The 27,500-nt window shown below is 38.7% G+C and overlaps 4 protein-coding genes across 4 annotated transcripts in view; 1 reads left to right on the top strand and 3 right to left on the bottom strand.

Moving 5' to 3' along the window:
* LOC137998953 (uncharacterized) overlaps positions 1-2,728 on the bottom strand; it is a 3,110-nt gene extending 382 nt beyond the window's left edge. Inside the window, exon 1 of the mRNA XM_068844793.1 lies at positions 1-2,728. This exon is cut by the window's left edge and continues 382 nt beyond it. Coding sequence (XP_068700894.1) covers positions 1,172-2,677 — 1,506 coding nt within the window. The 5' untranslated portion in view covers positions 2,678-2,728 and the 3' untranslated portion in view covers positions 1-1,171.
* LOC137999781 (nucleoporin p58/p45-like) overlaps positions 1-22,455 on the bottom strand; it is a 36,213-nt gene extending 13,758 nt beyond the window's left edge. The window contains exon 1 of the mRNA XM_068845688.1: positions 21,793-22,455. Coding sequence (XP_068701789.1) covers positions 21,793-22,451 — 659 coding nt within the window. The 5' untranslated portion in view covers positions 22,452-22,455. The remainder of the gene's footprint in view (positions 1-21,792) is intronic.
* On the bottom strand, positions 11,242-14,931 carry LOC137999783 (uncharacterized). The gene is made up of 2 exons (XM_068845691.1): positions 14,542-14,931; positions 11,242-14,306 (listed from the first exon to the last, which is right to left on the bottom strand). The coding sequence occupies exons 1-2, from the start codon at positions 14,899-14,901 to the stop codon at positions 13,158-13,160; spliced, it is 1,509 nt and encodes a 502-aa protein (XP_068701792.1). The 5' UTR covers positions 14,902-14,931; the 3' UTR covers positions 11,242-13,157.
* A 36-nt stretch (positions 22,456-22,491) lies between the features above and the next one.
* LOC137999780 (myotubularin-related protein 8-like) overlaps positions 22,492-27,500 on the top strand; it is an 18,342-nt gene continuing 13,333 nt past the window's right edge. Inside the window, exons 1-4 of the mRNA XM_068845687.1 lie at positions 22,492-22,641; positions 24,153-24,269; positions 25,562-25,724; positions 27,001-27,158. Of these exons, the coding sequence (XP_068701788.1) occupies positions 22,618-22,641; positions 24,153-24,269; positions 25,562-25,724; positions 27,001-27,158 (462 nt within the window). The 5' untranslated portion in view covers positions 22,492-22,617. The remainder of the gene's footprint in view (positions 22,642-24,152; positions 24,270-25,561; positions 25,725-27,000; positions 27,159-27,500) is intronic.

Here is a 27,500-nt window from a genome sequence, read left to right as displayed (position 1 = left end):
TTTACCTCATGTTTTTTTCCTTTGTGCTCAGAAAACTGTGCCTGCACAGTTTACCAAAACAAACCTTCTCTTTGCTACGATAATCTTTGTCACAACATGTTTGTATGTTAAACGGAGTACTAGTGATACTTTTTCTCATAAGAAAAGTATTGCACGTCATATACTTAGTGCATTTTTACTAAATTGCAAACTGCTTAAAACCTTAAATAATACTAATGGTCTCTGTCAACTTACATACAAAGACCACTTTCCACTGTTGTGTTACCACACTTGATTGGATAAATGAAGAAAAATTCTTGACTGTCCCTGGCCTTTTCAATTCAAGATTACACTCTTCACTGTAGAATCTTTAAATAGTAGTAGCAACGACTCTGTCTCAGAGCAACCCATATGCATTCTAACTAAATTATAAGTGTAGACTCCTGCCTTGGACAGGAATTGTCTTGGAGAAATCAGCCCTTGAGCAAAGTGTACATAAAAATGACAGCCATCTGATATGAACATTTTTTCTCATAGAGTAATCAGTAGATATTAGCCAAAAAAAGGGTCAGTAAACAAGATGGAGTACTGAACAGACTAAAAACTCTCCTACCAACTTCCGCAAAATTGCAGTTGTATAAATCTGCCTTGATACCATGGCCTCCAGGATGTTACATTCTTGCACAGCCACTATTTACCAGCTACTTAGGGCCAGCACTCTGGGCAAAGTTAACTAAAAACGAAAGGATGATAGAATCCTTGCCAGCGATTAGAACCATGATACTACAGAAATATTTATCAGATGAACTTGATGAATGTGGAAAAAATTGTTATCTCTGAACAACTTAGTGTTTAACTGATCAGAATAATTTTTTTTTGGTGTACATGTCTACAATGAAAACAGTTCATTGAAAATGTCTTTCTATGCTACTCTAAGATACTGACATAAGTTTTAAGGATAACACTGTAAATATTTTAATTTCTTTCTTAGAGATTGTCCCCAATTAGTACCTTACACATTAATAAAGGATATGGATGCATGCTACTCTTAGACCTAAGTCAAAAATAAAGTTTGTACAGTATGTTGTATGTAGGGGAAGAAAAATGAAATTAGTGATGAGAGGACTTCATCACTACCAGAAATCATTTATTGTTAATGCTGGATACTTTTGTTGACATCCTGATGCACCCTTTAAACCGCAGATTCCTCAGATTCCTCGGAAGATCGTTCATCCTCTGATTCTGACTCTGATGAGAGTAGTTTGTTATAGGTGTCAATAAAAGGTTCTTCAACACAAAAATCCAAGGCAGATAAGAAATAAACAGCAATAAGGAGATTGCCGATCTTTGGGATAAGCTTTTCCGGTATGCTCTGGCTGATACTCTTCTTCACAAGCTCTGTCACTGGGCCCAACCTCTCAAGTTCAAGTGGTTTTTCCCTTGCTGCTAACTTTATCAATTTACCATCTGGTAAGGTAAATTGAAGTTCTACTTCATCCCAGGTAGGATAACTTGCTCCATCCCCATGCATACCACCAAACACCTCCATAGTTTTGCCGGAAATGCACTTAAACAGAACTTTGCTCTGCACATACTTGTCAGCGATTGACCCAGCACTGTAGCCACTCTGTACAAGAGATGTTCGCAGAATCAGCTGGAGGACAAGTTCCTTTGGTAGTTTCTTAAAACTGTAGTCATTTGCAATGCCATAAAAGTGCTTAAGGTCATTTTGTAGAGCTCCAAAACTCTCCTTATCTGATCTTAGAGCTAACAATGTAATGCTCTCTGCAATATTCTTGGCATGCTTTGAATCTTGTTCTTTACCAGCTTTCCATTCGGACGCTAACTTCTCCACACTGTTTTCTTCCTCTAGCTTCTTGTGGAACTGATCTATAGAAGGTTGTGTTGAGGCTGGAGAGGGCTTTGCGTTTCTAGATGTATCTTTAAAACAGAGCTTGTGTTCTACATCCAGGTTGGGCCCATGTGGAAAAAAGAAGCAAAACCAAATAAAGAATCGGCCAGAGATTGGTTTAACGGTCTCACCCAGTTCTTTCTGCAGAAGTTCTATCACCTCTTTCATCGAATCCACGACACCTGCAACTTCCTCATCTCCCATGTACATGTAGTCTTCGGGGTGATAGCTTGAAAATCGTTCCGATCTTACATTTAAATCTCCACACGTTACGAAGATGCTTAGTTCTCGGTCGTAGTTATGACCATAATCGCCAAAGTGGGAAGTTTCGATTTTCATTTCCTTCGCACACTTAGGCAAATGTAGGGTGATCTTTCTGCATTCTGTGTAACAGGTGGCTCTTGGTTCTCCCTCTTCTCTTGACGACTCCTCACTGCGGAGCCACGTAAAGAGTTTAGCGACGACAGGACCACTGCGTTGCCAAACACCTATCACTTTGTCGTAGGTTAGCAAACGCTTTGAAGCTGTAAGATGCGCTGAACGGCCAAGAAGATCATCAAGCTTGCGACGTCTGTGGTAATCGTCGCCTATTTCAACTATGTAACGCTTGATAGAATTCGCGGCTTTCGCCTTCAAAAGTTTAGGATGAAGGACGCTTTTGGCATTCTTGGTTAGCTGATAAAATCTCTGACAAGTGAGGGTAAAACTTTGGAAAGAATAAGGGTCATCTATGAAACAAACAACCCTGAGCAGGCAATCGTCTGTGATTAACAGCAACGACGCCATTTTTGAGATTTTCCGGGCGAGTTCGGGATTGAGCGGCACTTTCCCAGGTCTTCTCGGTCAACCCATTAGACTCCAACCCCAAGCTGTACTGTAGGGCTTTCCAGGTTACTTTTGATAAAATCTGTCTGATATTATTATTACTACAAAAAAACTGAATTTAAGGTTTTTGGATACTTAAGCATGGAATTAGGAAATCAATCTGTGACCTTCCAAGGTGATATCTAAACCATGCCAAATTATTTGTCATAGTCTTATTGATGCTATAGACTTGGAAGTATTTGAGTCTGAGCGTCAATTTCAAAACATTTTCTTTTTAGATACCTTATGCATGAAGCTCCACTACCAATCTCCCATAATACCACACCTCCCCTGTTGCCACTTAGTGTGGCACTAATTTCTCGAGCATTGGACTGGCAAAAACTTGTTCACGACTTCAGGAAAGAGGCTTAAGGGGGGCATTTAATAATAAATTGCATACATATGGAGCATTACTTTGAAAAGCCAAATTAACTAAATTATACATGTATAATAGAAGGTTACAATATTAGTGTACATGTAAAAAGTCAAAAGTGATTAACAAAAGAGTACTTAAATGATCTATTCCAAGTCAAGTGTGGAGGAGGAAGAAGATATAATCTAGGAAACATTGCCTTTGAAGGCCACATTATTGAGACTCTACAGATGATTTTTCTTGTCAACTGGGGGCATTCTAGGGGATTTGAGGTGACAGTCAATGGGTTAACATCTCCACAAAACACCTGGCCCCGGTTGTTCAAACTGCATCACAGTTACAAAGTCAAATAACTGATTCAAACTAGGCTTTGGTTGTTCAAACGATGGATAACGCTATCCACTGGATAACTCAATAATATTATTGGTTTTGTTAGTATTTGTCAGCTGGATAGTGATTTATCCAGTGGATAGCATTATCCATGCTTTGAACAAGCAAGGCCTAGTTAGAATTGGCTGGTATTTTTTACAGGTCACAGGTCACAGGCCATTATTTACCATTACAGAACGTATCCTAAACATTCATAAAAGTTAATGTTAGGCCTAAACAAAAGTTGAATGTTTAGGACACTTTCTCCATTGGTAAATAATGACCTGTGGTCTGTGACCTGTAAAAAATACCAGCTGGGTTAGAATAGGGTATTTGACTTAGTGACTGCCTGATGCAGTTCTAGTCAAAGACCCACTTTTCACACTTGCTCACCATAGAGTCTCCAGTAGTTCAGTGGTTAGAGCGTCCGACCAGATCACAGAAGGTTGTGGGTTTAAATCTCATCTGGAGCTCAGATTTTTTCAGAGTTTCCAATGGGTGCAATTTTTATGTAACATTCTCACATTTGGTCACTTCGGCAGAATTCTGATCATATGATAAAGCATTACTTACAAAGATCAATAGAGTAAAAAGCCCAATATCAAATTGAAAGCCAAAAGAAGATATGGAAATCTAAAATGTTCCAGCTAGAATTTACTGGTTATCCCATGGACCCATGTCTACCTATCAAGCTTTAACCCACTGACTCCTGGGATTGAGACAATAGATTTCAGTCTGTCTAACGCCAGATGATTTCACTCATTACTGGGGGCAGTGGTTCAGGAGTCGGCAGGTTTAAGTGCTCAAAAGAATAAATGTCTTACTGAGTTTGAGGTCCGTACTGTAAGTTACAGACTGACTTTTCTGTGCTTGGGCCGGGAACATCACAAGCATCTGTAACTTACAGTACAGACCCACAAAACGAGGTTAGTATGATAATTATTATCTCTCTGAGGTTAATCCAGCGTGCAGGCAAGGAAACTAGTCAAAAGTCAAGCTGTAGGTTCAACTGCCACACAGATGGCCGTGTCAAAATCCGAAAAAATAAATCTTCTTGGCTGTTTGAAATAGTTGCTTGCTAGATTTAAACAGTTTACAAGTTTATGTAACAGGAACTGCATTACAGTGGGCTGTACAACAGGCTGTAGAGAATACGGCCCGCTAATTTAGCCAATCACAGCATGCGTACTATCTGAGAGATATAATAATATTGCTAACGGGGTGACAGGTAACACTCAAAATGTCAGCTTCCAAATTCCCTAAAGAAGGTTAAATTATTTTCGTCAATCGAAGGAATCACTGATAAAATTAATGGCTGGATTCAATTTGCAAATTCAGATGTCTTTAAATTACCGTATTTATTCACTTATAAGGCGCACCATTTTTCACGAGAAAATATGCTTGTTCGATGAAAATCTGCTTAAAACTCGGGGTGCGTCTTATAACCGAGTATTTTCGCGCAACGAAATATAACTTTTCCAAATTTCCCTAATAATTAATGCTAAACTGAAATAAATATGTAAATAAATACCGGTAAATGAATAAACAAAAGACAAACAATGTTGATCATCGACTTTATCTTGGTTCTAAAAAGAACCGGGTGGCTCTGAAAAGAACCGTTTGTGTGAAAGCTCGACTGAGCTCAGCTACTCGTCATCCTTGGCTGAGCTGTCTGTCTTGAACTCGTTGTCAATCGGTTCTTCTTCATCTTCTGCTTCTTGTTCTTCGTCGTCGTCCCAAACCAAATCATCTTCATCGAATCTTCAGTTCCATCGAGATTACTGAGAAGGATGACTTGAGCGAATTAAAAAGTGTGACTTTTATGCTGTTGTCCATGTGTGACTTTTTTGCTATTGTTTGTAATGTGTGACTTTTTTGCTTTTGTTTTGGAAATGGAAGCACCGTAATTAGTAACATTTGAAAGCAAATTGTTGTAAGTACAGTGACGTGGTCAACAAAATTTCCCGTAATTCTGGGTGCGCCTTATAACAGGGTATTTAGGTGAAATTTTCATTTTACTTACTAGTCACAATCGCCTTCGAAAGTTTAGGGTGCGTCTTATAACCGAGTGCGCCTTATAAGTGAATAAATACGGTAATACAGATAGGTCATAGAACAACGGCAAAAAAATAGGGAAACTTTCAATCCTTTTTTCTCACTGAGATAAACACCAATATGGTGGTTTGATATTCAGCCAAATACACAACAAATTTTGCTTTTCAAGTTTACTTCTTCCTAATTTGAACTCTACAAGAAATATAACAGCACATTTTACAATAAAACCGATCTTGGCTTTCATAGTCAAGTTTTATTGCATACACTAAATATCCTAGAAGCTATATTAAATACCTGTAATTATGTCACTGAGGAAAACTTCAAATATTATATACTTGCACTGACTATAGCTTACATATAAATAGGCTAGACAAACACCAATGGACCTAATAGGTTAGTGCAGTTTAATAGGCTATACTGATTGTGCTAACATTTTGCACACTTAGAATACAATTTGATCAAAACATAATTTGAAAAATAAGTCACTAACAAAGTTTATGTATGAAGAGTGCATATTGCAACAAAATGATAATTTACCTCATGTTTTTCACTTAGTGCTCAGAAAACTGTGCCTGCACAGTTTGCCAAATCAACCCTTCTCTTTGCTAACATAACCTTTGTCACAACATGTTTGTATGTCAAACGCAGTACTAGCAACACTTTTTCTCATAAGAAAAGTACCCCATATACTTAGTGCATTTTTACTAAAGTGCAAACTGCTTAAGACCTTAAATAACACTTATGGTCTCTGTCAACTTACATACTAAGACCACTTTCCACTGTTATCTGACCACACTTGATGGGATAAATGAATTAAAAATTCTTGACTGTCCCTGGCCTTTTCAATTCAAGATTACACTCTTCACTGTATAATTTTTAAATACTTTTAGCACTGAGTCTACCTCAGAGCAAGGCGTATGCATTCTAACTACATTATATGCGTAGATTCCTGCCTTGAACAGGAATTGTATTGGAGAAATCAGCCCTTGAGCAAAGTGTAAATAAAAACGACAGCCATCTGATATGAACATTATATCTCATAGAGTAATAAGTAGATATTAGGCAAAAAAAGGGTCAGTAAACAAGATGGAGTACTGAACAGACTAAAAACTCTCCTACCTTGCGTGAAATTGCAGGTGTATAAATCTGCCTTGATACCACACCTGTCCTGTTGCTACTTAGAGTGGCCTCCTGGAGGCCATATTCTTGCACAGCCACTATTTACCAGCTACTTAGGGCCAGCACTCTGGGCAAAGTTAACTAAAAAGAAAAGGATGATAGAATCCTTGCCAGAGTTTAGAACCATGATACTACAGAAATATTTATCAGAAGAACTTCATGAATGTGGAAAAAATTGTTATCTCTGTACAACTTAGTGTTCAAGCAATACGAATAAGTTTTTTGGCGTACATGTCTACATTGAAAACAGTTGATTGAAAATGTCTTTCTATGCTACTCTAAGATGCTGACATAAGTTTTAAGGATAACACTGTAAATATTTTAATTTATTTCTTAGAGATTGTCCCCAATTAGCGCCTTACAAATTAATAAAGGACATGGATGTATGCTTCTTAGACCTAAGTCAAAAATAAAGTTTGTACAGTATGTTGTATGTAGGAGAAGAAAAATGAAATTAAAGATGGCAGGACTTCATCACTACCAGAAATCATTCATTGTTAACGCTGGATACTTTTCTTGACATCCTGATGCACCCTTTAAACCGTAGATTCCTCAGATTCCTCGGCAGACGATTCATCGTTTGATTCTGATTCTGACTCTGACTCTGATAGGAGTGGTTTGTTATAGGTGTCAATGAAAGGTTCTTCAACACAAAAATCCAAGGCAGCTAAGAAATAAACCGCAATAAGGAGATTGCCGATCTTTGGGATAAGTTTCTCTGGTATGCTCTGGCTGATACTCTTCTTCACAAGCTCTGTCACTGGGCCCAACCTCTCAAGTTCAAGTGGTTTTTCCCTTGCTTCTAACTTTATCAATTTACCATCTGGTAAGGTAAATTGAAGTTCTACTTCCTCCCAGGTTGGATAACTTGCTCCATCCCCATGCATACCACCAAACACCTCCATAGTTTTGCCGGAACTGCACTTAAACAGAACTTTGCTCTGCACATACTTGTCAGCGATTGACCCAGCATCGTAGCCACTCTGTACAAGCGATGTTCGCAGAATCAGCTGGAGGACAAGTTGCTTTGGTAGTTTCTTAAAACTGTAGTCATTTGCAATGCCATAGAAGTGCTTAACGTCATTTTGTAGAGCTCCAAAACTCTCTTTATCTGATCTTAGAGCTAACAATGGAATGCTCTCTGCAATATTCTTGGCATGCTTTGAATCTTGTTTTTCACCAGCTTTCCATTCAGACGCTAACTTCTCCACACTGTTTTCTTCCTCTAGCTTCTTGTGGAACTGATCTATAGAAGGTTGTATTGAGGCTGGAGTGGGCTTTGCGTTTCTAGATGTATCTTTAAAACAGAGCCTGTGTTCTTCATCCAAGTTGCACTCGTGTGGAAAACAGAAGCAAAACCAAATAAAGAATCGGCCAGAGATTGGTTTAACGGTCTCACCAACTTCTTTCTGCAGAAGTTCTATCACCTCTTTCATCGAATCCACGACACCAGCAACTTCCTCATCTCCCATGTACATATAGTCTTCCGGGTGATGGCTTGAAAATCGTTCCGATCTTACATTTAAATCTCCACATGTTACGAAGATGCTTAGTTCTCGGTCGTAGTTATGACCATAATCGCCAAAGTGGGAAGTTTCAATGGTCATTTCCTTGGCACACTTCGGCAAATGTAGGGTGATCTTTCTGCATTCTGTGTAACAGGTGGCTCTTGGTTCTCCCTCTTCTCTTGACGACTTCTCACTGCGGAGCCACGTAAAGAGTTTAGCGACGAGAGGACCGCTGCGTTGCCAAACACCTATCACTTCGTCGTAGGTTAGCAAACGCTTTGAAGCTGTAAGATGCGCTGAACGGCCCAGAAGATCATTAAGCTTGCAATATCTGTGGTAATCGTCACCAATTTCAACTATGTAACGCTTGATAGAATTCGCGGCTTTCGCCTTCAAAAGTTTAGGATGAAGGACGCTTTTGGCATTCTTGGTTAGCTGATAAAATCTCTGACAAGTGAGGGTAAAACTTTGGAAAGAATAAGGGTCATTTATGAAACAAACAACCCTGAGCAGGCAATCGTCTGTCAGTAACAGCAGCGACGCCATTTTTGAGATTTTCCGGGCGAGTTCGGATTGAGCGACACTTTCCCAGGTCTTCACGGTCAACCCATTAGACTCCAACCCCAAACGCTTCTTGAGAAGTAGACTTTCGAAAAGTCCTTCGTCTAGATACGCGCTGTACTGTAGGGCTTTCCCGGGAGGGCTTTCCAGGTTACTTTTGATAAAATCTGCCCGGTATTATCATTAATAGAAAAAAACTGAACTTAAGGTTTTTGGATACTTAAGCATGGAATTAGGAAATCAATCTGTGACCTTCCAAGGTGATATCTAAACCATGCCAAATTATTTGTCATAGTCTTATTGATGCTATAGACTTGGAAGTATTTGAGTCTGAGCGTCAATTTCAAAACATTTTCTTTTTAGATACCTTATGCATGAAGCTCCACTACCAATCATAATACCACACCTCCCCTGTTGCCACTTAGTGTGGCACTAATTTCTCGAGCATTGGATCGGCAAAAACTTGTTCACGACTTCTGGAAAGAGGCTTAAGGGGGGCATTTAATACTTCAATGGAAACATATGGAGCATAAGTTTGAAAAGCCAAATTAACTAAATTATACATGTAAAATAGAAGGTTACAAGACTTACTAATATTAATGTACATGTAAAAAGTCAAAAGTGATTAACAAAAGAGTACTTAAATGATCTATTCCAAGTCAACTGTGGAGGAGGAAGAAGATATAATTTAGGAAACTTTGCCTTCGAAGGTCACATGGGAGTATCTGTATAGAATCTTGGCCGAGGTTGTGAGTACAGACCGAATGCAGTGAGGTCTCTACACACGACCGAGGCAAGAACAATATCTCAAGAACAATATGTCACGAGTGAGCGAAGGGAACGAGTGAGAAGAAGTTATGAGGGAACTTGAAAATTATCAACATGTCAGCCCAGAAGCCAATGTTTCTCGCTTCTCTTTTATTTGTTATTCTTCAGAGACTGGAATGCTGTAGTTCAACACCACACAATTCAGTACCTTGTGATTTTCTGTAACACGTACCACAGGCAACTCAGTGTATGCTTCACGGAAGCATCTCGTTGCATTTTAGTTTGCATCTTTTCACTGCAAAACCACGGTTTTAGCCAATCAAATTTGTGAATTTTGTAGTTCCCAGTCCTCGTGAGACAGAGCGATATAATAATTACCATTACGGAACATATCCTAAACATTCATAAAAGCTAACATTAGGCCTAAAAAAAAGTTGAATGTTTAGGAAACTTTCTGTATTGGTAAATAATTACCTGTGGCCTGTGACCTGTAAAAAATACTAGCTGAGTTAGAATTGGTTATTTGACTTAGTGACTGCCTGATGCAGTTCTAGTCAAAGACCCACTTTTCACACTTGCTCACCATAGAGTCTCCAGTAGATTAGTGGTTAGAGCATCCGACTAGACTCCACAGAGGGTTGTTGGTTTAAATCCCATCTGGAGCTCAGATTTTTTCGGAGTTTCCAATGGGTGCAATTTTTTTTATAACATTCTCACATTTGGTCACTTTGGCAGAACTTTGAACACATGATAAAGCATTGCTTAAAAAAATCAATAGAGTAAAAAGCCCCATATCAAATTGAAAGCCAAAAGAAGATCTGGAAATCTTAAAATCTTAAAACGTTCCAGCTAGAATTTACTGGTTATCCCATGGACCAATGTCTATCTATCAAGCTTTAATCTATTGACTCCTGGGAGTGAGACAATAGATTTTCAGTCTGCCTAATGCCAGAGGATTTCACTCATTACTGAGGGCAGTGGTTCAGGAGTCGGTGGGTTTAAGTGCTCAAAAGAATAAATATGTCTTACTAACCGAGTCTGAGGTCCGTACTTTTCTGCGCTTGGGCCATAAATCAACGGGAAAATAACAAGGATCTGTAACTTACTGTACAGACCCAGAAAACGAGGTTAGTATGATAATTATTATATCTCTGAGGTTAATCCAGTGTACAGGCAAGGAAACTAGTCAAAAGTCAAGCTGAAGGTTAAACTGCCACAGAGATGGCCGTGTCAAAATCCAAAAAACTAAATCTTCTTGGCTGTTAGAAATAGTTGCTTGCTAGATTCAAACAGTTTTACAAGTTTATGTAACCGGAGCTGCTTTACAGTGGGCTGTACAGCAGGCTGTAGAGAATACGGCCCACTAATTTAGCCAATCACAGCGTGCATACTATCTGAGAGATATACCGGTAATAATATTGCTAACTAGGGTGACGGGTAACACTCAAAATGTCAGCTTCCAAATTCCCTAAAGGAGGTTAATTTATTTTTGTAAATCCATGGAATCACTGATAAACTTAATGGCTGGATTCACTTTGCAATTAATTCACATGTCATTAATACAGATAGGTCATAGAACAACGGCAAAAAAATAGGGAAACTTTCAATCCTTTTTTCTCACTGAGATAAACACCAATATGGTGGCTTAATATTCAACCATATAGACAACAAAGTTTGCTTTTCAAGTTTACTTCTTCCTAATTTGAACTCCACAAGAAATATAACAGCACATTTTAGAGTAAAACCGATCTAGGCTTTCATAGTCAAGTTTTATAACATACACAATATATCCTAGAAGCTATATTAAATACCTGTACGTATGTCACTGAGGAAAACCTCGAATAATTATATACTTGCACTGACTATAGCTTACATATAAATAGGCTAGACAAACCCCAATGGACTTAATGGGTTAGTGCAGTTTAATAGGCTATACAGATTGTGCTAACATTTTGCACACTTAGAATACAATTTGATCAAACCATAATTTGAAAAATAAGTCACTTACAAAGCGTATGTATAAAGAGTGCATAATTATTGCAATAAAATGATAATTTACCTCATGTTTTTTTCCTTAGTGCTCAGAAAACTGTGCCTGCACAGTTTACCAAAACAAACCTTCTCTTTGCTACGATAATCTTTGTCACAACATGTTTGTATGTTAAACGCGGTATTAGCGATATTTTTTCTCATAAAATTATCCCATGTCATATACTTAGTGCATTTTTACTAAATTGCAAACTGCTTAAGACCTTAAATGACATTAATGGTCTCTGTCATCTTACATACTAAGACCATTTTCCACTGTTATGTTACCACACTTGATTGGATAAATGAAAAAAATTCTCGACTGTCCCTGTCCTTTTCAATTCGAGATTACACTTCAATGTAGAATTTTTAAATAGTATTAGCAACGAGTCTGCCTCACAGTAGCACAAAATGCATTCTAACTAGATCATAAGCATAGATTCCTGCCTTTAACAGGAAATGTCTTGGAGAAATAAGCCCTTGAGCAAAGTGTACATAAAAATGACAGATGTTAGCCAAAAAAATGGTCAGTAAACAAGATGGAGTTCTGAACAGACTAAAAACTCTCATACCAACTTATGTGAAATTGCAGTTGTATAAATCTGCCATAATACCACACCAGTCCTGCTACTACTTATGGCCACACTTAGGGAGTCACCCAGGTTAAACCTTAAATTACCCAGTTAAAAAAATTCCCTGAACTTGACCCAGTTAAAAGAAAAGAAGCAGTGTTAATTTTTATTAGTATAAATACACAGGTCATTATACAAAATCGTGAGCTCTCATTGGCTCGCTATCTCGGATTATCAGCCTATGATCTCCTCGACTGACAAAATGGCTGCCAGTAGTCGTTTTGCCACTAATATCAACTAATTGGATATAGGCTGGTTAAGTAACTTAGTGTTTTACTCTAATGCCACACGATTTTACTTATCAATGGAGAACCCCCAGGAATCAATGGGTTAACCGATCAGAATAAGTTGTTTTTTTGGTGCACATGTATACATTGAAAACAGTTGATTGAAAATGTAATCTATACTAATCTAAGATACTAATGTTACTTTCAAGGATAACACTAAATATTTTAATTTATTTCTTAGAGAGTGTCCCCAATTAGCGCCTTTGGCACCAGAGTGGCTAGACCCATTAATAAAGGACATGGATGTACGCTACCAGTGCTGGAAATAATTTCTCTTTATTCACAGGACATATGTCCTTTCAAATCTTCCTTTTGGTCGGCCATTTGACAAATTGGACCGGACATAATTTCTTGACTGACAACACCTTGAAGAAGAGAACTCAAGATGTGCTGGTGAGATGTTCGGTCATCGTGTCTGATCATAATGTGAAATTGGCCAGACATTTTCAAAATTTGGTCGGACAATGTCCGACTGTTATTTCCAACACTGGCTACTCTGAGACCTGAGATAAAAATAAGTTGGTACAGTATGTTGTATGTAGGGAATGAAAATATTAGTAAAGAGACGACTTCTTCACTACCAGAAATCATTCATTGTTAACGCTGGATACTTTTCTTCACATCCTGATACACCCTTTTTACCTAAGATTCCTCAGAATCCTTGGCAGACCATTCATCCTTTGATTCTGATTCTAATAAGAGTGGCTTGTTATAGGCGTCAACGAAACGTTCTCCACCACGAAAATTCAAAGCAGCTAAGAAATAAACAGCGATGAGGAGATTGCTGATCTTTGGGATAAGTTTTTCTGGAATGCTCTGGCTGATGCTCTTATTCACAAGCTCTGTCACTGGGCCCAACCTCTCAAGTTCAAGCGGTTTTTCCCTTGCTTCTAACTTTACCAGTTTACCATCTGGTAAGGTAAATTTAAGTTCTACTTTATCACAGGTAGGATCACTTTCTCCATCCCCATGCATACCACCAAACACCTCCATAGTTTTGCCGGAACTGCATTTAAACAGGACTTTGCTCTCCACGTACTTGTCAGCGACTGACCCAGCATTGTAGCCATTCTTTACAAGCGATGTTTGCAGAATCAGCTGGAGGACAAGTTGCTTTGGTAGTTTCTTAAAACTGTACTTATATGCAATGCCATAAAAATGCTTAACGTCATTCTGTAGAGCTTTAAAACTCTCTTTGTCTGATCTTAGAGCTAACAATTGAATGCTCTCTGCAATTATCTTGGCATGCTTTGAATCTTGTTTTTCACCAGCTTCCCATTCGGACACTAACTTCTCCACACTGTTTTCTTCCTCTAGATTCTTGTGGAACTGATCTATAGAAGGTTGAATTGAAGCTGGAGTGGGTTTTGCGTTTCTAGATGAATCTTTAAAACAGAGCCTGTGTTCTACATCCAGGTTGGACCCGTGTGGAAAAAAGAAGCAAAACCAAATAAACAATCGACCAGAGATTGGTTTAACGGTCTCACCCAGTTCTCTCTGCAGAAGTTTTCTCACCTCTTTCATCGATTCCACGACACCAGCAACTTCCTCATCTCCTATGTACATGTAGTCTCCGGGGTGAGAGCTTGAAAATCCTTCACATCTTACATTTAATTCGCCACATGTTACGTAGATGCTTAGTTCTCGATCGTAGTTATGACCATAATCGCCGAAGTGTAAAGTTTCGATGGTCATTTCCTTCGCACAGTTTGGCAAATGTAGGGTGATCTTTCTGCATTCTGTGTAACAGGTGGCTCTTGGTTCTCCCTCTTCTCTTGACGACTCCTCACTCCAGGGTGCATTCCGCATAGACCCCACGCCGAAGGTACGCCGAGGGCTTTTAAAATGTACGCCGAATAGGCCACAAGTCTACGCCATTGGTAGCACACTACGCCAAATATTGCCTTTATCACTCGCTTCAGTACGCCGACATTTTGTTGATCGCACGCCGGTACGCCGCAAAATTTTAAAACCCACGCCGAAGATCTTCGGCGTACCCTAAACTAAATGCACCCTGGTCCTCACTGCGGAGCCACGTAAAGAGTTTAGCGACGACAGGACCGCTGCGTTGCCAAACATCTATCACTGTGTCGTAGGTTAGCAAACGTTTTGAAGCTGTAAGATGCGCTGAACGGCCAAGAAGATCATAAAGCTTGCGATATTTGAGAAGTTTGTAGTAATCGCGACCTACTGCGACTATGTAACGCTTGATAGGATTCGCGGCTTTCGCCTTTAAAAGTTTGGGATGAAGGACGCTTTTGGCATTCTTGGTTACCTGATAAAATCTGTGACAAGTGAGGGTAAAACTTTGGAAAGAATAAGGGTCATCTATGAAACAAACAATCCTGAGCAGGCAATCGTCTGTCAGTAACAGTATTGACGCCATTTTTGAGATTTTCCGGGCGTGGCGCTTTCCCAGGCCTTCTCGGTCAACTCATTGGACTTCCCAACGCATAAACGCTCTTCGTGATATGTAGGGCTTTCGAGGTTACTTTTAATAAATTCTGTCTGATATCATTACTTTAAAAAAAAGTAAATTTAAGGTTTTTGCAGTCTTAAGCATGGAATTGTGAAATCAATTTGTGACCTTTCAAGGTGATATCTAGACCATGTCAAATATTTGTCATGGTCTTACTGATGTTATAGACTTGGCAGTACTTGAGTCCAAGTGTCAATTCCAAAACATTTTTTTTTTCAGGTGCTGTACGCGCGGAACTCCGCTAAAAATCTGCCATAATACCACACCTGCCCTGTTGCCACTTAGTGTAGCACTAATATTATTTCTCAAACATTGGATTGGCAAAAACTTGTTCACGACTTCAGGAAAGAGCCTTCAGGGAGGTATTTTAAAACAATACAATTGACACATATGGAGTATTACTTTGAAAAGCCAAATTATCTACATTATACATGTATAATAGAAGGTTACAAGACACACTTATATTTAATGTAAATGTATAAAGTAAAAAGTGATTAACACCACAGTACTTAAATGATCTATTCCAAGTCAATTGTGGAGGAGAAAGAAGATATAATCTAGGAAACTTTGCCATTGAAGGCTGCGTTATCCCACTGCCACTTATGGCTAGCATTCAATCAGCTACTTAGGACTTACACTCTGGGCAAAGTTAACTAAAACGGAAGGATGACAGAATCCTTGCCAGAGTTTAGAGCCATGATACGCTGGAAAGATTTATCAGAAGAACTTGATGGATGTGGAACAAATAATTATTGTTATCTCAGTCTGTAGAAATTTGTGTTTAAATGATCAGAATAAGTTTTTTTTAATATACTGTAAATAGTTGAGTGTAAATGTATTCCTATGTTAAACTAAGATACTGACATTAGTTTTAAGGATTACACTGTAAATATTTGTAATATTTGTAAATTTATTTGTTAAAGAGAGTCCCTACCAGTAATTAGTGCCTTTGGCTCTGGAGTGACTAGACATGTTAATGAAGGATATGTAACTATGCTACTCTGAGACCTGAGCAAAAATAAAGTTTGAACAGTATGTTGTAAATGGGAGAAAAAATGAAATTAGTAAAGTTAAGAGAGTCAGTGCTCTAAATTAAAAAAATTCCAGGTTGTCCCTGTTTCAAAAGTCAGGCAATGTAACCCGTAAATTTGGTTGCCCATTGGGAAACCCCATACAATTAAATGCAAGGTGTGTTGAGATGCAATTGCGTGGTGTTGGAGCTTGAGTATCCCAAAGTTCTACGAGTGCACCTGTACTCTTTTTGTGGATATCTGGGTAAGTTTTAGCATTTCAAAATGGAGTCTTCAATCTCCATTGCCAGCTACATCACAGTACAAGTGAATTTTTTTATCTGACAATTTTTTGTAAAAGCCATTGATATTAAAAAGACACGAATACGCTCAACTGCAGCGAATTAATTATTGTTAACCTCGCACTACTATCAGACATTTACATCAGAAAACCGTTGAGTGAGTTGGATGCTGCTTATGTAATACAGTTTCTATTTTTGACCGGGTTGTCCGTTGTTTTTTTCTTCGGGCGGGCAACCAACCTTTTCATTTGAACAAAAACTAGTTGCCTGGCAAACTTTCTTGTCATCTGGGACAACCAGATAACAGCTAATTTCGAGCACAGAGAGAGGACTGCACTACTAGAAATCATTCATTGTTCATGCTGGATACTTTTCTCGACATCCTGATGCACCCTTTTTACCTAAGATTCCTCAGATTCCTCGGAAGACCATTCATCCTCTGATTCTGACTCTGATAAGAGTGGTTTGTTATAGGTGTCAACAAAAGGTTCTCCAACACAAAAATTCAAAGCAGCTAAGAAATAAACAGCGATGAGGAGATTGCCGATCTTTGGGATAAGCTTTTCCGGTATGCTCTGGCTGATACTCTTCTTCACAAGCTCTGTCACTGGGCCCAACCTCTCAAGTTCAAGCGGTTTTTGCCTTGCTTCTAACTTTATCAATTTACCATCTGGTAAGGTAAATTTAAGTTCTACCTCATCCCAGGTAGGATCACTTGCTCCATCCCCATGCATACCGCCAAACACCTCAATAGTTTTGCCGGAAATGCACTTAAACAGAACTTTGCTCTGCACGTACTTGTTAGCGATTGACCCAGCACTGTAGCCATTCTTTACAAGCGATGTTCGCAGAATCAGCTGGAGGACAAGTTGCTTTGGTAGTTTCTCAAAACTATAGTCATTTGCGATGCCATAAAAGTGCTTAACGTCTTTTTGCAGAGCTTTAAAACTCTCTTTGTCTGATCTTTGAGCTAACAACTGAATGCTCTCTGCAATTATCTTGGCATGCTTTGAATCTTGTTTTTCACCAGCTTCCCATTCAGACACTAACTTCTCCACACTGTTTTCTTCTTCCAGCTTTTTGTGGAACTGATCTATAGAAGGTTGTATTGAAGCTGGAGTGGGTTTTGCGTTTCTAGATGAATCTTTAAAACAGAGCCTGTGTTTTACATCCAGGTTGGACCCGTGTGGGAAAAAGAAGCAAAACCAAATAAAGAATTGACCAGAGATTGGTTTAACGGTCTCACCAAGTTCTTTCTGTAGAACTTCTATCACTTCTTTCATCGGTTCCTCAACACCAGCAACTTCCTCATCTCCCATGTACATGTAGTCTCCGGGGTGAGAGCTTGAAAATCCTTCAGACCTTACATTTAATTCTCCACATGTTACGTTGATGCTTAGTTCTTGGTCGTAGTTATGACCATAATCGCCGAAGTGTGAAGTTTCGATGGTCATTTCCTTCGCACAGTTTGGCAAATGTAGGGTGATCGTTCTGCATTCTGTGTAACAGGTGGCTCTTGGTTCTCCGTCCTCATTCCACGTCTTCTCACTACGGAGCCACGTAAAGAGTTTAGCGACAACAGGCCCGTTGCGTTGCCAAACATCTATCACTTTGTCGTAGGTTAGCAAACGTTTTGAAGCTGTAAGATGGGCTGAACGGCCAAGAAGATCATCAAGCTTGCGACGTCTGTGGTAATCGTCACCAATGCCGACAATGTAACGCTTGATAGAATTCGCGGCCTTCGCCTTCAAAAGTTTAGGATGAAGGACGCTTTTGGCATTCTTGGTTACCTGATAAAATCTGTGACAAGTGAGGGTAAAACTTTGGAAAGAATAAGGGTCAGCTATGAAACAAACAATCCTGAGCAGGCAATCGTCTGTCAGTAACAGCAACGACGCCATGTTTGATGTACTTGGTGTACCGCTTGAACGGTTGTTTCCCAGGCCTTCTCGCTCAACCTAGTCTGTGGAAAGTGGAACTAACTAAGGAAAATTCATCAAAGGTCTATTTCCAACCGGACCGAAGCGTTCCGTTCACGTTTCGACCAAAATTTCGGTTACATCACGATGAAATTCCGCTGGAAACGAGAATTTGTTTAAATGGAACGGCACGTTTTGGTCGGACCGGTCAACGAGGAACACCTCCAGAGGTGGTCCCAAATATTCCGCTCGGAGCGAACTCCAGCCCGAAATTTCCGGAAATTTTGGCTTAATGGAAAGCACCCCATAACTCCATCCCCCACCCCAAACAATATAATTTGGAGGGATTATTTTTAATTACCGGTAACTGTTCTGTGCTGGTATTATTATTACTTTTTAAAAAATAAATGCAGGCTCATCACAAAAACTTTTCTTACATTTTCATGTACTTCTAACGTCGGAATTGATCCAACCTTTCCACAAAAACGGAGATTTTTTTCTTTATTCAGAGAGAAATTTCGCTTTCCAGCAAAAATTATTTTAGCTTAGCAACGCCAAGCGCAATCAATTGCCATATTATAAAGTCAAACTAAGGTATATGAGCTGACAACCGAGATGGAGTAAACCAATCAGAGCACAAGAAATGCAATAACCGAGATTGAGAATTTAATAATAGTAATTATTCCTAAAATACATGACTTTGTTTCCTCCATAAGATATAAATTATGGGCAAACGAACTTTAAAGTGATTGCAGGCGAAATGACACTATTAGGCTGCAAATGGCGTTTGCCAAGAATGGACTCTTGAATAATGGAACTATTTGCCACAGCTATTCTAAGTTTTCTTGTTCAAACACAGGGTCATTTGAATGAACAGTCTTATAATACTATGGAAACAGGTTACAGTCCGTGATAGAGAATACATGAAGCCCTCTAAGAAAACTGAGAATTGCAATTTGAGGCCTACATGTATAACCGTGCTTCTGTGCAAATAGCCAAAAGTGACTTTAACGATGTGATTGAAAGACTTTCTGCAAAAAATGTTGATAAAGTAGAAAGCCAAAACCAAGTGAAGCACAGTAGTGTGCAATTTTAAAACCCAATGATGATTGCTCTATATTTGTTATCTCTGAGATCAGAATAAAATTTTCTGGAGAGTCTGGTACAAGATTCTCTTAGGCTTAACAACATTGTAAAATAATAATAAATTATTGTTTGACTAGCTGGGCCTGCAAAAGACAGTTTTGCATGGCTTGGTTTTGAGAACATCACTTGAAGCAAGCATTTTAAAGCTCCAAGTGCTTTCTAAGAGGCACATACATGTAGAAAGCCAAGTTTTATACAAGTACCTTAAGACCACAACAGTCATGAAGGTCTATGGGTCGCTTACTGGAGATTGCAAACTTGCTCCAAGTTGGGAAAGCACACAACTCCAGTTCATCCTTCCAGATGACAAAGTATTGAAGCTGCAATCCCCGTTAATTTTGATCTTAAATTCTTAAGTTCAGTTAAGGATCTTCTTCAAGAAGGTATCAACCAAGGAAGTCAATTTGTACCCCAAAGGACTAGCAATAGCCACCTTGCTGTTTATTTCTTACAGGCCTTGGAGTTTTCTGTGGCATCTTACATAGCGTTTGATAGTTCACATACAGAGACAGAACATACATGTAATGAATCCTTTCCCTGATGGAAGGAATGAATCTACAACTATTACTATCCCTAATTAAAATCTCACTAGCGTAAAATGTTTCTTTACAACTTAAATTCTTCACAAAAATGAAAGAGCAAGAAATTATGATAACAAGTGTTTCACTTTTTAGAAATATTCTAGTACCGGCATAAAGGGTTTGAAAATATGAAGGGAACGCAATATTTGAGACATTTTGCAAAAAAATACTCCTAAGTAATAATACTTTCTATTTCAGTGAATTGTTGAAGTTGTTGTGAAGACTTTGAAAAGACAATCCACTACAAAATGTAGTTGACTGTATTTTGGCAAAACAACAACAAGTAAGGGCAGCAGATTAAAGATAGCAATAAAAATATTTAACTTCATTTAGATGGAAATAAAGCCATAAATCGGAGAGAAATTCTAAATCCAATATGTAAACTGTTCAAGTTGGTCTGAAGAAATCATGAGGTTTTTTATCTCTTCTAAGTTGCTATGAAAGCAGAGATACAAAATGTATTCATCTGCACCAAATTTTTTTTCATTAAACCTTCAAATAGAATAAGAGCAAAATTACCACATTTTGTATCACTGAAGAACACAGTTGGTGTAATTTTAAACAGGCTTCCAACAGTGGCCCAGAACAAGATCATTACTAGGGATTAACGAAGGATGTTCACTAGATTGCAAACTAAGATTTTTAGAGATAAAGCAATGTTACTTAAAAGGAAAGGAAAGGAACTTTATTTAAGTGTCTAGTCATTCTTAGACTAGTGCTGGAACACTAATTGGAGACACTATAAATTGAAATTAACAATTAACGCAAATGAAATAAAATGCTGGTTTTTGGGGAGGGGGAAAAACTTGAGTACCTGGAGAAAAACCTCTCAGTGCCGAATAGAGAGCCAACAAACTCAACCCACATATGACGCTGAGTCTGGGAGTTGAACCCATCCACATTGGTGGGAGGTGAATGCTCTCACCACTATGCCATCCCTGCACCCTCTACTGTTTTTTCGAGAAAGACTTGTTACATATTTTTGGGTAACAGAGCTATTTGTCACAGTTATTCTAAATATTCTTGTTCAAGAATAGGGTCAATTGAATGAGCTTATGAAATGATCAAAACAGGTCACAGTATGTGATAGAGAATATAGGAAAATTTTCATATTTGAGGTCACAGTCTCACTATGGACCACTGTTTTACCAATTCTTCAAACAGTCCCAGGGGTTTCCAGAACATTTGAAGTTGGAATTTGTAAATTGAAATGAACAAATCAACGCAAATCAAATCAATTGTTGGTTTTTGAGAAGAAGGAAAAACCGGAGTACCTGGAGAAAAACCTCTTGGTACAGAGTAAAGAACTAACAAACTCAACCCACAAATGACCCAGAGTCTGGGAATTGAACCTGGGCCACATTGGTGGGAGGCGAGTGCACGAGTGCACGAGTGCTCTCACCACTGCGCAATCCCTGCACCCTGGGAGAGGAATGGTTCAGGAGTCAATGGATTAATTACGTCAACTTAAAGAAAAAAGACACCGACTTCTCTGAGTGAAGCCACTGACACTTTTCTTAACAAAAGCACTGTAATCCTAACAGTATCTCAGTGTAGCTTTACTAACATCGTTACCATTCATAAAGGGTTTGAGCTGTTGATCTGTGACCTGTAGGGGAGATATCGCTGACATCACCCATTGTCATTCATGTGCCAACCAGAGCCTCATTGGCTGACGAAAACAAAGGATCTTTTTGTTCCTGTGGTTGGCATATTTGAATAACAAAAGCAATTTTTGTAAACAGATATCTTCCCTATAACCTCCAAAATGAAAGCACCAAAATACTGCTGGAATTCACTGGTATCTTACGACACTTTTTGAAACAGATCAGAAACTTACCCCTGCCTTCCAGGCACGCCTGCCACTGCCCCTGTTGCAACTCCGCCAGTGCTACTGCCAGTCCCTCCGAGGCCAGTCAGAGCAGTACCACTTGTTGAAGCGGTGGTTTTTGGTCCTCCAAAACTGCCTAACACACCTAACCCTGGACCAGCCAATCCTAAACCAGTTGATGTCACAGTCGATCCCAAGAGCGTTGTTGTAGTTGTTGCTGCAGTATTAGTTTTAAATAACCCAATCCCAGGGGTAAGGCCTGTTGCGGCGGTTGTCCCTGCTGTACCCCCTAAGTTAAATACTGTGCTCTGTCCAGCTTGACTTGTCTGTCCAAATACCCCCAAGGTAGGAACTGCTGAGGTAGTTTTCGGAGCAATAAGCCCTGTTAAACCTTTTGCAGCAGTTGAACCAGGAACACCAAATGAGAAAGCCGAGTTACCCGCCGTTGTGGTTGTTGCAGTTTGCCCAAACGGTATGCTCGGAGTTGCTGTTGTAGTTGCAACTCCAAACGGTTTTATCGCAGAAAATGCCGTTGTTCCTAGCGTACCGATTCCCGAAGTACTTGCACCAAAGTTCGATGTACCGATTGATACCGACGTAGTGCCGGTGCCGAACGGAAAACCCGTCGAACCTCCACCAAACAAACCTCCGGTTGTGGCAGCCGCCATCTTGTACCAGAAATTCTGCTTTGCATCACGGGAAATGGGGAAGTTGGTATTTCCGTTTCCAATATGGCGGCCGAATTTGGGTAATTGACGTTGAGAGAAGAGCATATTTTCCATCAGAGATAGACCTGTTCTTTTCACATTTAAAAGAACAAGGCTCTTGTTACCAATGGACTTGATAAAGACGCCCAAGGTAACTTATATACCATGGTCGCTCATAAAAAACGGGCACGATTTTTGCGGCATTTCTAATGTTAAATTGTATAATTTATTTGAGACAGACCGGCATTTTTTCAGTTCATTTCTTGGGTCATCGATAAGTTTAAAAAAATTAAAACTAAGGGAACAATGTCAATTTATAAATAATCTGATCGCATAAATTCTTTGAGATGGGAACTAACTTGAAAGCAAATTTCTCGGTTTATATATTATGTACTGTACGTATTAAGCACTTAATGACCGGTAGGGGAATAGTGAGTTTTGTTTCCTGTTGACCTTCAATTTCCCCCTCGGCGAACATTGAGGGTCTTGGGGAAACAAAACTCCCTGTTTCCTGTGGGACCAGTCATTAAGTGTTTTGTTGTACCCCACGACTGAAAATGAAACAAACTAAATATAACTATTATCCTTACTAGAATTTGGTTTATCAACGGAGTTGATAATGTAAATTGACCACCGTACAGCTTTTAGAATCTCTGTACGGTGGTCAGTTTACATTATCAACTCCGTTGATAAACCAAATTCTTGTATACTACTTCCCCACCAACGCAGCACCACAGTTTCTTTAGAAACTACCCCTTCATTCATTTATTATCCTTACTAGTTTAATAATTATAAGTCAAATATCTCAAAATAATACAAATGAGTAACAATAATTTTGTTACCTTGTTACTTGCAACTTTTGTCTCGTATCAGTTGTATTTCTTCCTCAATTTGTACTTGAAAGGATTTTGTCGCGGCCATGACTTCAAAAAAACTTGAAAATTACTCAGATTTCCAAATTTTATTGCAAATTACGGTGGAAACGCTCACAAATTTGCCATGCTTTCAAGGCGCATGTCCTGATCATGTGCAAGTTGAAGGTTCAAAGTGTTGTTTCCCTAGAGAGTTAGTGAGTTTTGTTTGCCCTAGGGAGTTATGCAGTTTTGAGGCACGATATGTGATACGTTCTCGTCTAATAGAAAACTGCATTTCAGTTATATGAGGTATAACAAAAATATTTATTCCTTGGCAGTTGACCCTAATGAGGAGTAAAATCAATTTGTGTTATGTTGTAAACTTTATGATAATATGTCCTTTTTTTAGGAGCAAAAGGGTTACGTAGATGCCAAAACTGCTTTGGATTTTAACAAATCAAAAGTGGTTCAGGATTGTCTGTGCTCTTGTCAACAACAATATTCATCATGACAGTGGTCAAAATGTTGTGGACTCACGAGGCACAATGCCAAAGAAAGTGTTTATTTTAGAGTACGACCAAAATCATGACACAAAGAAAGAGCAAGCGTTGTCTATAACTTTCTTGCAATATGATTGGTTTATTTCCCAAAATAAGTGTTCCTGATTGGCTATTACATTGAGTAACAAATTGACGCGAGCATGATGCAAGCAGCGCTGTCTAGACTCTTATTGGCAACAGCAAATTAGCCAATCAGATTGCAAAACTTCAAGCAATTGTGGTAAAAAACGTCATTGCTTTTTCTACAGGTTGAGAATGTGCGCTTAATGACAAAACATGGGAAAAAGAAAGCAGCAGTGGGCACCTTGTATTTAACTGCCACTCATTTGATCTTTGTAGATCCAGACTGTTCTAAGGAGACTTGGGTAGGTTGAAGAAAACCAGTGTTTTGTAGAAATAAGGTAGATCCCTCTATTACTGGGATAAAAAAGTATAGGTGTAAGTTGTGTAATAATAAATCATTATTGAATGCAGTTTCATGTTTTCTGCAAGTAAAACCTGCCAAGGCTAGCTGATTCCATCTGCTGATTATTTCAGATATCACAAAAAGTGAATAGACCCATATCACTCAATGACGATTTTTCATGTCTAACCTCTCATTCAGTGTGAGGGTAGACGTGCAAAGACAATACAAAGACAAAGCCTTTTTTCCCCACAGACCCTAAAATGGCCTCTGAGTGATAAAGGCGAATTCTATGATAATACTGAGATTGTTTAATTATACATTGTAGTATTTACAGCTTGCTTAAAGGAAGACACCCATTCGTGTCTCTTCACTGTCTGTTCACTTAATTGGGTGACTATCGAGGAGTACCTCTGCCAGTGTGCCCGGGGTGATCAGCCTTGCAAAGTGGTCATATGATCAGTGAATCAAAACCTGACTTAAGGCTGTTAGTAGCTGCAATGTATAATAACAATGTTATAAGTATAGTACTATTGATTGAATTTAACTTTTCAATAACATCATGAATTCTTGATGCATAATAAATTATTATTCCTCTCATTCCCAGTTTATTTATGTATTTCTTCTTAGATACTCTAACCAGTTACCATAATTATTGTTTTTAGCGGAGCTCCGAAAGGTGCGCACACAGAGCACCGTGGGTAAGAAAATATGGTAATCCATCTGTGTGAGAAACTTTGGTTTTAGTCATCGTACAACCACCCGTACGTCCACCCCTCCAATGTATGCAACCTGCGTTTTTGACAGAATAAATATTTGATATTGGACAACCACGTTATGGTTAACTGACACCTGCCAAAGCAAGGTATTTGCTGACCAGTATCACGTGACCATATCCCGGGCTCAAGTTTAAAGATCATCTAGGTCAGAATTTTTTTTAAGTTGACCACTGACCAGGTACTGGTTTTTGATTGAATCATAGGCTCAAGCCAGGTTAACTTATTGTATGAATAAATAACACTGGAGCTCCGCTTTTAGGCTCGGCTAAATCTGTATTATTATTCATTCCCATTCTTTTAAAGGTTTTGACATGATGGTGAATTGAATATTTCTCTTGGTTTACATGATCATTCCATTACATGGACAAAAAGATTAATTAAACTATCCCCTTCGATCAATTGAAAACATCATTACCAGTAAGTTGAAAGAGAATTCTCAGTTAATTTTTCCTCGAATCTTTGTTTTTTTTCACAGATCCTTCACTCTCACATTGCCTCAGTGGAGAAACTTCCTCTGAATGCTGGAGGAGCGCCATTAAAAATCCGCTGCAAGAATTTCCAGATAGTGACATTTATCATTTCAAGAGATCGTGAGAGTCAGGAGATTTTCACTTGTCTTTTGAGCCTTTCTAACCCTGGTAAGCAGAATCATTAACAATTATTTGTTGAGCACGCGTTGGATATGAGATGGTAAATAGCCAACAAGGCGTGTAGCGCCGAGTTGGCTATCACCAGTCTTATATATCTACAGGGTTGGTTACACTTTTCTGTAAGAATCAGTAGCAGCTGGAACCCCTTTTACTCCTTTGAAAAGTCTGAAAAAATACCCGTAGGAGCTAACTGTACTTTTCTGACTGTTTCAACCTGGTCTTAACCCATTGACTCCCAGGGGTTCCCCATTGACAAGTAAAATCGTCTGGTGTTAGACAGAGTAAAGTCTGGCCGGTTTAGACCGGTTTGGGCATTAAAGGGTTAATGCTGGTCTTATAAGTACAAACCTTACCAAGTAAAAGAATTTTCCAAGACAAAGAAGAAAATCTCAATCAATTCATAACTGATTAAATCCTCAAAATAACACAACCTACTGTTACAGTATGTTTAAGGGTTGTTTGTTTTGTGATAAGAGCACAATAACATAGCTGCAAGGATTATTACATGAAATGCAAATCACCAGGATATTACTGACAAACCTCTCTTTAATCCCCTGATTATCACTATAAGAAAAGGAACCATTTTTTTCGATAGACGTGTGCACGGATGGTTAGGTTGCCGTCACACCCCAGAGCCTTTTATACTGCACAAATTTTATTAATACCGGTAATTATTTAAATTAAAAGATGTGGTAAATACCCTGCAACTTTTCTCGCTATTCAGCTTCATAGATGTTTTTTCTTTTCTTAGTTTTTAGCATCAGAGGAGCTGATCCAGAGATCCTGGCTTTTAGACCTATTCTCTTCACTAGCTGAAATAATAAATTAAATTATTGTTCCTAGAAGTCCCAGGTTCAACTTCCTACCTGCCTTTATAAATACCAAACTGGTTTGCCTCCGGGTAGTTGGGATCCTTAACAGTTGTCATGAATTCTGTTCTGTCATATCATTGATACATTTTATTGGCGCAGTGGTGAGAGCACTTGCCTCCCACCAATGCGGCCCATTCAAAAACCAACAGTTGACTTGATTTGTGTTAATTGTTAATTTCAGTTTACAGTGTCCCCAGTTAGTACTCCAGCTCTAGAACGACTAGACACTTAAATAAAGTTCCTTTCCTTTCCCTGAAAAGCCCCAGTAGGGAGTGGTTAGTTAATATACATGTAGATATGCATACATGTATGGTATCTTTCTATTGTATCTGTTGATTAGCTTTTTTGTTTGCTTGAAAAACCTGGAAAATAATCCCCATTTCCTTTTGCAGAAAACCTTGAAGACTTGTATGCATTTTCGTACAATCCTATGAGTGAAAATCTCACTCGGTCTGCTGGTTGGGCTTTATTCGATCTTCATTCTGAGTATGCCCGCATGGGATTGCCTAACAGTGCGTGGTGTTGTAGCTCTTTGAACAAAGACTACCAGGTGGGTTTGACATTTAAGATTGATTTGAATAAGCTTGGTGACCTAGACTATCGTGAATAGGATTTTTTTTTTTAATATAATGGCTTTTTTTCATTTCAAACCTCAAACCTCAAACCTAAACAGAACCTCCACTCCAGAAAAAAATAACTTGAAACCGGCAGGAAATACATGTATTTGCAATCAAGTCTGATGGAAATTTTCTCGGACAAGACAAAGCATTTCTATCTGAAACATTATTTTGATAATCATGTTTATTAGTTTTGTGTTCAAATTTCCCCTTCGCACTACATTGTTATGAATGATATGATAACTTAAGTTGGTATTTTATTTCCTCTTTTTTTA

The sequence above is a fragment of the Montipora foliosa genome, chromosome 4 (genome assembly GCF_036669935.1).
Source record: "Montipora foliosa isolate CH-2021 chromosome 4, ASM3666993v2, whole genome shotgun sequence".
Lineage (NCBI taxonomy): Eukaryota > Metazoa > Cnidaria > Anthozoa > Scleractinia > Acroporidae > Montipora > Montipora foliosa.
Note: the sequence above shows the minus strand (reverse complement) of the source record. Positions and strands in the feature narration are given on the sequence as shown.